Below are 10782 nucleotides of genomic sequence, written 5' to 3' on the forward strand. Positions count from 1 at the left end.
ATATTAGCCAAGTGCTGTATTATCCTTTAAAACCATGTTCCCAGTGTATGAGTACAGATGCTGCAGTCATATTTATAATTGAATATATTGTAGCGATCTCACAGGGCGAGGCAATCCACACACAGGCGCAAACCCCCATAGCACTGATACCGCTGTACAAAAGAGTTGGCTCTTTTGCAAGGAGCGTATATCGGTCTTACATCGCTGTGTGTGATTACGTCACCTACCAGCCCTGTTGCTGCCTTCCCCTGTCCATGCTACAATATAATAAATTCCATTACCTGGCATCTCCTCTTCTTTAATTGGTTTGGGCTTCTGTTCATGGTAGAATCTGACAAGAAGCATAGTAGTGCAAATTAATTCCCTGATACATGTGTTTACTTTTAAATGAATGGGACACTGTAGGATTCAGTAGAGAAGTGGGAAGTTAAATCTGTTTACAATAATGATCAGAATTATTTAATATCTTTGCTAATTGTAGTATAGGTTACGATTACAGCTCATATCTTCAATTCTGGTACTAAATGCTCCAGGAACATCTACAATTTGAATAACATATTGTACAGAAAATCACTTTTCAAAAGTCTTATAACTGTTGCATCAAATATGGAAATAATAATACCTGAACCACAGCAGGAGCCGAAAAGTACAATCATGATATAAGAAGTGGTTATGAGCAGACATCAGAAGATGGAATATTGTAAATTGAAACACCACCACTTATGACAACCGACAAATCTAGCTAAAATTACAACTCTTTATGGCTCCCCACAAAGATTCTCATATTTATTTATCAATAATAGCTCATGTTGCATCTTACCGATTTAGCAGGTTTTTGTTCATGTTGTGTCCAGTAGTCAAGGGGCAGGAGGAACTACGCGCCAGTGGAGACATCTGAGTGATAAATCTTTCCGGATTCTCACCAATTTGTTGATGGTCAAAGGGTCTGTTTGCCACTGCAGTTTGGATCATTCCCATAACCATGTCTTTCTCTAGATAGAGAGAGACCAGAAAAATAACATATATTATTATTTATTTATTAGCAGACGCCCTTATCCAGGGCGACTAACAATTGTTACACAATTTCACATTATTTTTACATACAATTACCCATTTATACAGTTGGGTTTTTAAAAGGGACTGAGCCACAATGGTGACATTAAATGGAGTTGACCAACACCCTGACAAAATAGGCATTAAAACAATAAAAATAGCGTTATAAACTTTAAATAACATACTTGTAATTTTTCTTTTCATTGTTAACATCTTGACAACTTTTTACACTTATAACGTTAAAGTCTGTTTCAAATCTATTTTCAAAATGGCCGCTCTAGCGCAGTAGGGTTTGAGATCTGTTCTCAATCACTGCAGGAAGAGCGAATAATAAAAAAAAAACACATAGCAAGTGCTGTGGGTTTTCTCTTCCATACCACATCATGGATCGTTATTGCTGTGTTACCTGTTTGACAATGTGGGAAATAATCCTTACACTATCAGTGCACTAGAGCAGCCATTTTGAAAATAGTTTTGAAACTAATAGACTTTAAAGTTATAAGTCAGGATGTTAACAATAAAAAATGAAAATTACAGGTAAGTTATTTAAACAGTTGTAGCAACACGTGTGGATGTATAACACTATATTTTTCGGAAACCCGCTACTTACTCTAAGTGCAGTGGAAATCAGTTGTATGACTGATAAATGTGAGTTATATTAAAAACCTGACGTGATACTATCAGGGGCTTTTCCCCATTGACTCCCATTACATTCTGGTGAGACATTGTCTTTCTTGAAACAGACAAAGGACTTCACCAGAGATTCCACTTTAATCACTACTGGTACAACACAACTTCAGTCTTGTATTGTGACAATCAGAGGGAGTCATCCATCTTGTAGTATGCAAAAGGTTAATGAATACTCAGATTCTAAGCTCGCTCTCTCTCTCTCTCTCTCTCTCTCTCTCTCTCTCTCTCTCCATATATATATATGTATTTATTTATTTTAAAAATCTGCCTTTCTCTAGCACTGACATTCTAACACAGGCTGATTATCAATACTCAGTAGTACTTGGTTCTGTGAAAAAAATAACACCTTAGGGGGACATAATGGAGAGTGTCTGTGGGAAGGAGATTAGGGGGGTGTAATGTTTACTCTCACTGAACATATGTGTACTATTTAAAAAATATTTATTAAACCTTAAGATAGCAAAACTTTTAATGTTGAATAAATAAATGCCTGAAAACAGCCACTCATATAGTTTTTTGTTTTTTTTTACAGGTTTCGTTTAGCAAATAATGCAAAATCATTGCTAGTGTGCTTTGAAATGGATTCAGATGCAAATGTTGGTTAATTATTATAAAACTGAAAAGCAATGTCTCTGTATTTGGCAGAAAAAAATGTCACACACAATGTTTTGGGGGGGTTTTTTTGCAGAAGGAACAATTTGGCAGATTTTTACAACTGAAAAATAAAGCTGTATATAGAGCTGCAATTATTTACAGCATTGCCTGAATGTTTCAGATGTATTATTCCTCTTACCACGTTGCCCTGCTGACAGTAACCATTGCTGAACTTGAGATAAAGAATCAGTTTGGAGAATTTGACAGAGCAGTTCCAGAACCTGTTATGGGTCAAATGATTTGACAAGGATCAGTGTGACACAAATAGCAAAGCACACAACACTTGACCTGCCAATGAAGCAACCTTGTAAATCAGCAGTTGGTATTTGTACTGTTGAGTTCAAACTCTATTATTAATTAATTCTTACTTCTATTCAATCAGTTTATTATGTACCAATTTTTCTACTGGGGTAAATAGATATTGTATGGTACCTATGATAGCTCATCAGATTTATAATATACATTTATACTAAATAAACTAAATTTGGTGTGTTGTATTAAAAAAAGCTATATTTTACCACAAGTTCCTGATTGCAGATAGCTGCAGATGGAAATTGACCCTTGGTTCGGGCATGTCTTCTTGAAGCCTGGTTTGAACGGCGACTTGCAGCTCGTGATGATGGTGGGATTATTCGACCAGTCTGTTCAGAGTACTGTGTAACTCTGTGTACCAGTACTTCTTCTACCTATCAACACATTATTAATACTCCTGTAGTGTTACCTGATTTCACCTGATACCAAAAATAAGCATTTTACTCCTGCTTTAGGGTTGCATTCATATTAAATAACTTTTTGGGCCTAATTCACAAAGCATTAACCAATGCTTTATGGTTTAAGATATATATATATATATATATATATATATATATATATATATATATATATATATATATATATATATATATATATATTATTAAAAAAACTTAAACTAATGCTTGTATGAGACTCTTTATATTATGTTGTGACACATTAATTGAATGGCATTTGCTCTTGTCTATCATCCTCTCATTGTTTACTTTCATTTACCTGTACATATACTGTATGTTTCATGCTAAGTTTTTATTAAAAGTGCAGTATCCCACATATTCCATACCATGTTGAGAATATGAGCTCAACAGGTTTTTCATGTAAAGTGTTATCAGTTGAACAAAATTGTTTGGAAAACCCAAATTTCTAACTCTGTTATGCCGGTAAGTAGTAGCAGGGGAATGCAGGTTTAAACATGTTAGTTGAAGGCGGTCTTTATTAATACCCTTGTTAGGCAATTTGGAAACCCCTGATAACCCCCTGACCAAACAAAATAGCAACAATGGATTGTGTACCTTAGAATTCTCTCCAAAAATGTGTTGGGCATCAAACACAGTTAATTTAAATGCATACAACTCGGCCAGCAAATAGACCTTCCCAAACAACTGTGAATGTATAATAGACTTTTTGTTTAAACTTCTAAGCCTACTCTAAGTGTTGCTCCACCCTACAGACTAACAGTGATACTCTGGGGTCATATCTGTGCTACTGTCACCCCTGACAGCCATAACACAAGGCAGGCACCCATTAGCAGTGTGACCAACAAAGGCAGACATCCAACGAGCCTCAGCTGTGGGTCAAAAACTCATTACTACCGGATAAGCCCTGCAGTTCAGTCGTGTTGTTAATAATATACCCACTCCTGTACTGGAGCTATGAAAATAATGTATTTGTTAATATTATTCAAAACCCTGTACACTTACTTTCCTTTCCTCTTTTTCAAAAGGGCCTGCCAGACAGACTTTAGCTGCAAGATCTTTAAGCTCCTCTCTCCAGGCCTCCGACAGCAAACCTGCAACAAAAAAAAAACAATGATTTGTGAAGATCAAAATTGAACAGCACAGTTCTGGATATCAACAAGAAAACCCCTCTCCTATCAACTTATGCAATTGTTCTGGTGTTTCTATCTCCAAGAAGACACATCTTAACACATACAAAATAATGGAATACATCTTAAATTGAGCCTAAAAGTACACTGGAACTGCAAAATGTGTCATACATGTATTTATAATATACAAGTAAATTATACAAAAGTATCCAAAATGATGTGGAGTACTCAGAATTTGAATGTGCAATTCAATTACTGATCTTAAAATTTTAACAAGCCCTGCAAATGTTTTTGTAAATATATTTGTACATCTTTGCAGTGTTTTGTAATCTGTAGGATTCCCATACCAAAAATCTATTAGATAAACTACAATGTGAAATCAAATGCTATCACTGATTAGATAAGCATACTTCTATCATTGGACCCTATTCACAAAGATCTAACTGCACAACTTATTTAAAGAATGCATGTATTCATTTATTAAGGTCTGTTTGTATTCATGATATACATGAAACTGCTCTGTGTACACTAGAAACAAAACCAGCAGCAATCTAGAACGGTTTCGTAAATATCAAACTGTATTTTATTATTGATAAAATGCATTATTTAAATTACTCATGTGTTAAAGCTGCACGAATAGGACCCATATACCCTAGATAATGAACATTCCTTTACACAAAAAATTCATGACATAATGAGAACAGTGATTTAGTCAGTCAGGTTTAATAAAGTATATCTGAAATTCACTGCACTGTCAACAAGGCTGAACTATAAATTAGTAACAATTGGTTCTTATTCTAATTGCACCAAGTATTGGCTGGGGACTCATATGGAGCACTGCGTTGGTCTTTGTGCTTCCGTGGGGGTAGGGAGGAGAAACAGAATGGGGCTATAGATATTTCCTCATTGTGCTCAATCTACCAATACTGGTCAGACACCCCCAACAATGCCAGGCTGAGACTTCCTAGTCCTGGGCCCTTGTCTCCTCTTGATTGTTTGGTGGGTGAAAAGAGGAGATTGACATCAGAAAAGGGTTAACAAAACTGGGTGGAATAAAACCATACCTGTGCCCTGTATTTGTGTACCACCTCCGTAAAGCTCTCCAAAGGGCAACTCCAACCCTGGAGCTCCCAAAACAGTCATGGGAAACTGGCTTCTAATTAAAGGGTGTGGACACAGAGGGGTAGAAGCATACCAGTCGTCATTTACCATGCACACAGGGTTTCCATTCAGACCTTAAGAAAAGGAGAAAGGGTCAAGTAAATATTTTCAGAAATCTAGGTCAGCATGTTCTGACTAAATCAAGTTTGATTCTTAAAGAAAGTGTTGGGAGTATGGGCAAGTCAAAAAAGCCAACCATAAATATTATTGATCATTACATTACACATTTTAAATGTGGTAGCTGCTATTCCATAGCTATAGTCGTCATCCATATTTAATAATTTCTACTTCTTCTTTTCAGCATGCCGGCATGTTATGATCAATCTACCTAAAAATCCTGTCTAGTCCTAAATACAAGGACTTATCAAGACTTTGTGATTTTCTTTTTTAGTTTTTTTATGATAAAGTACTACCACCCACAAAGTGTAGTTCCCTTATTTTGTATTCTAAATTTCAGAGCTCTTTTATCTAAATAAATAAATAAATAAATAAATAACTTCCAGTATGCGTATTCAGAAAGTCTCCTGCTAGGATCTGAAAGCAGAATTTGAAATAAGTGAGAAAAGGAAAATGCATGCGGGGCAAAGCACTTACCAGTGGGCTAATTGTCATACCCTTCATTGGTGTGTTTGGATTTTAGAAGCTTCCCTTTGATGGGAGTGGTATAATCAAGTCATTATTATTTGTTTATTTAGTAGACGCCTTTATCCAAGGAAACTTTCAGAAACTAGGGTCTGTGAACTATACGTCTCACCCGAAAGACGGAGCACAAGGAGGTTAAGCAACTTGCTCAAGGTCACACAGTGAGTCAGTGAGTGAGCCGGGATTTGAACAAGGGACCTCCTGGTTGCAAGTCCATTCTTTAACCACCAGACCACACAGCATCCTATGTGGGTGGCAAATTAATAATGTACTGTACCACACACTGAGAAAAAATGACTTTTACACAATCTAAAGCTTTATTATCTGCAGATATAAGTTCAGGAAAGTCTCATTACCAACAGTATAGTACATTGTCATTGGTTGCCATCCATATTCTATGCAAGCTTATCAGGATCAATTTATGTTCTGTTTGCATATTCAAAGTTTGCCCTCTTTCGGTGTGGAGGAGAAGGATGTTATGAAGATAACAAGACTTAACATAAGTTTAGGTTAGAAGCTGTCAAAATAAAAATATGACTAAAGCAGGTGTTTGCTGCTGGTCATAGATTATTTTTTTTTTTTTTAACAATGATGAGCAACAACAATGAGAGCAGAAGGAAGAGCCCCTAATTTTAGTGCAAAACTGTAAAATGTGCATTAAAATGTAAACTATACATGTTTTGTGATTTCTTTGATTCTTCATATATTTTAATTCAATGTTAACACCTAAAATACTGCTTATTGTAACTACAATCACTAATATACTACTGCTAAGTTTTGTGCATATTTTATTCTATGATACGGGGGAAAGCTAAAAGTATTATGCAGTTACCCATGGGTTTTAAAGGCTCCAATATAAAGATAATGCTATTTTAATGTGCTTGTTCATTGTGTGACATAAAGATGCACAACATCTAGCGTGTACTCAGCAAGTGCTTGGCCTTTTCAAACTGCACCACAGACAAGCCTGAACAAGTAAAACAAGCTGGAAAGAAATTCAAACGCTTGTTTTGGGTTGATTACAATTCATTGAAATTGACTAGTGACATATAAACTACACATTAATTATTTATGATCTTTGGCAGGTGGCACGTAGATGAGGACTATGCAAATGCATGCACAAGATCTATTTTAAATACACAGAGAAAACATAGAGGCTTTAATGCAATTCTATAGAAAGAAATAATTCTATATATATAAAAAATAGATATGCTAATCAGAGGTTTTTCTTGAATAGCTTTGTACATGTTGTTGTGCAACTATAACAGCAACACATGTAACCTAGCAACCACATTGTTCTCATTATTATAACTAAACATATGAGATACTTGCAGTATTCTTTAATCTTATTGGTATATTAATGTTCCTTCTTTAACCCTAACTGAACCACTATGATATTACTGTATATACTAAAGAAAATAGAGCATTTGGAATGTTGCTAACAAATGAAGGTTCCTGTTATTTACTCTGTGATAGTACAAGGAACAGTAGGAACGTTCCTAGACTTTTGCAAATAGGAATTACAGGATAGGAACCATAACCACTGACCACAAGATTGCTACTGTACGTTGTGAGGGCATTAAGCTGTTTTCTGCTGATCTAAAGCCATTTCAACAAAGGGATATGCACACATCAGTCCTGTTGATGCCCCCAGCATGCCAGCAGACCTCAAAACTACAAATGGTATGCTCTCCATTTGATGGTGATTTTGCATCTCACAGTTTGTTACCTTGAATGTGAGTCACTCTATGGGGATGCGGGTTGTGCCTGGAGAAGAAGGAATGATGACTCAGAGTCCCAAACCGAGGACTGCCCTTGGATGGAGGCCTTACAGCATCATCAATAAAACGTAGAGGGTTATTAAATGATACATCCCCAGCTTTAGTCATGCTTTTCAGTATGTCCTTATGGTTGAAGGTACTGGACACTGGATCTTCTAGTTGCTTCATTCTTTTCTTTACAGATGCATTTAAAGCACTTAAAGCAAAACCATATGAAAGATAGTATGACAATCACGCCTGTTAAATGTTACACAAACAGTGTTGTTCAAATCAGAGACCATAAAGGGTAAGTAGCTGGGTTCCAAAAAAATATAGCGTTATACATCCCCACATCGGTTTAAATAATGTACCTGTAATATTTATTTTTATTGTTAACATCCTGACAACTTTTTACACTTATAACTTTAAACTCTGTTTCAAAGCTCTGTTCAAAATGGCCACTGTAGTGCACTGGGGTTTGAAATCTGTCCTCTATATCACTGCAGAAAGGTCAATTAAAAAAAAAAAAAAAGAAACCTAAAACAAGTGCTCTGGCTCTTCTGTTTCGTACCACATCATGATTCGTTATTGCTGTGCTACTTGTTTGACAATGTGGGCACTAATCCTTACACTACCAGTGCACTAGAGTTGACATTTTGAAAAGAGCTTTGAAACTGACAGAGTTTAAAGTTATACGTGTAAAAAATTGTCAGGATGTTAACAATGAAAAGAAAAATTACAAGTGCTTTATTTAAACAGTTGTAGCAACATGTGGGGATGTGTAACGCTATATATTTTTTCGGAACCCCGCTACTCTTTAATCAGAGATTAAACCAAATTTCCTTGATCAAACATACTTATACTGTATGTTACATTTATGCATTTGAATGTAGTCTGAAACATTTGAATGTAGTCTGTTGATCACATATCAAGAGAAACATGTATTATACAAGTCATATATTTTACAGAAACATACTGACATACACTATACAAGTTATTTTTATTAACATACTAATTTACGCCATACTGTATGCATCAGTGGATAAGCTTTGTGTGGTGAAGAGAGAACATAAAATGCTGTTTAAAAATGTTTAGTCATACACTTTATGTTAATAGTTAATATTTTTGTAAAAAAAAAATAAATACATAATGGTGCTTAAACTTGAATTGAAATGCTATGGTACTTACTCCTGTTTTGAGGACAAATTCTGAACATTGCTGGTTTCTGTAGCCATTCTGGAGTTTGACCTTATCGCAAGTAGGTTTATAAAAGAAAATATGTAAACACTGATTTAAAATATGAATTCTTTCAAAGCTACAAAATGTTATAATCAATATAGTAACTGAAAACTTTGCAAGGTCAATTTAATTGAACTATTTTGCCAATACACAAGGGTAGGTCACACTAAGGGGAGATGCAATACAAAACTGAACACCCACGTTGGTAGACCTGTTCTCTGGCATCGTAATGAATAAAACGTTAGCACTGGAAGTTTGATTATGTCTGGATGATTGATTGAATAGCACCATAAAAAACAGGGAAATAATTGTGGTCATTAAGTAGAGCTGTATATTATTTGTATCTATTCCTAACGCTATTTTTAACTCATACATTTATGAACAAAATTTACAATACTGACAAACCCTATGAGAGCATTACACTGTAAAGCTGCCCTTCCAACAGGTGGTATCAGTACTAAGAGAGAAAGCACCAGAAGAGGTGAAAGTACACATCAGTGTACCATGTGTTTATACAAACATATGTTTCTTTGCTGATTTAAAAAGCCTTTTCCAAAGCAATACGTCATTATATTTTCCTCATTATGTTTCATAGCTAGCAAAAAAGAACATGCAAAAGGGAACATATAAATAACACTCTTGAAGAAGAATAAATCAAAAAACACAAGGGACAAAAGTATAACATTAGGTCTGCTGTGAGAAACACTTTTGGAACAGGCAATAGATTTGAAAAAAAAATAAATAAATAAAACTTACCAGCACAGACCTTCCTCAGCTTTCCAGTGAAATGGTAAAGCATTTGGAAATCCTCTTGGTCCCTCTATTTGCTTTGTTTCTAAGTTAGTTGCCAGGATACTAAAACCCAACAAGTGAAAAAACCTTGCCACAATGAACATCTCACACACAGAGCACTCATCAGAATTCACTCAGTTGAGTTCCATTATGTTCTAATTACAGTTTACCATTATAATTACAGTGAAACCCCCAGTGTTGTGCTTTGTGAAAGTATACACAACAGTATCCCACAAAGTAAACATGTGACTGAAAATGCAAACCCGGTCTGAGTGGAACTTTACAGCAGAAATAAAAAAAAAAAAGTTCTGGAGAAATGACTGTGGACCTGGAGCCCTCTTTTTAGAGTGTACAATTTATATGTTAGAATATTGAGATTGAACTTTGCTGTAACTTTAATATGTATGTCAGTCAAGCATTGCTGGTATTGTAACAAGTGCAAAATAGAACAGCATACTCATTGATCAGGTCACTGTCTAATCTAAGCAGAAAGGTAAAAGGCCTTATTGTTAGCATTGTGGGATAACTTGGTGCCGTTAGCTACCAGATTCAATGAATGTTGTTCCTTTCATAGAGAGCTGAATCTGCACTTTCAAACTATACTATCAGCTGATGTTTCAAGCCTTAGGTACAGTAAATGGTCAAACGTACCCAGGTGAGAATGCAAATCAGTGTAACCAGGGATCTTTGTAAAATTGTTTAATTATTATTCAGTGAATTACAAAAATACCCCAAGGTCAAATCAATAAGCACACATTAAAATCAGATTACCACAGGATTTAAGAAAAAAATAGAAACTGTCTGAACAATGACATTTAATGTATGTAATGTTTAAGTTACACTAGAATTACATGTTTATTATTGGTCTGCAATTAATGTCTTATTGAAATATTGGTGACAAAAAAATGCCAGGTATTTTACCCATTGAGAACCCAC

The 10782-nt window shown here is 35.2% G+C and overlaps 1 protein-coding gene across 3 annotated transcripts; it reads right to left on the reverse strand.

Moving 5' to 3' along the window:
* Positions 1-281: 281 nt before the first annotated feature.
* LOC117973492 (protein TBATA) lies at positions 282-9975 on the reverse strand (the record flags this gene model as incomplete). Of its 3 annotated transcripts, none has more annotated exon segments than XM_059019579.1 (9): positions 282-331; positions 821-992; positions 2537-2618; positions 2916-3083; positions 4128-4216; positions 5317-5487; positions 7785-7882; positions 9004-9063; positions 9811-9975. In XM_059019579.1, coding segments are annotated over 9 exon segments (1030 nt in total), but the record flags the coding sequence as incomplete, so codon positions are not given.
* Positions 9976-10782: the final 807 nt, after the last annotated feature.

This window comes from Acipenser ruthenus, unplaced genomic scaffold (assembly GCF_902713425.1).
Source record: "Acipenser ruthenus unplaced genomic scaffold, fAciRut3.2 maternal haplotype, whole genome shotgun sequence".
Taxonomy (NCBI): Eukaryota; Metazoa; Chordata; class Actinopteri; order Acipenseriformes; family Acipenseridae; genus Acipenser; species Acipenser ruthenus.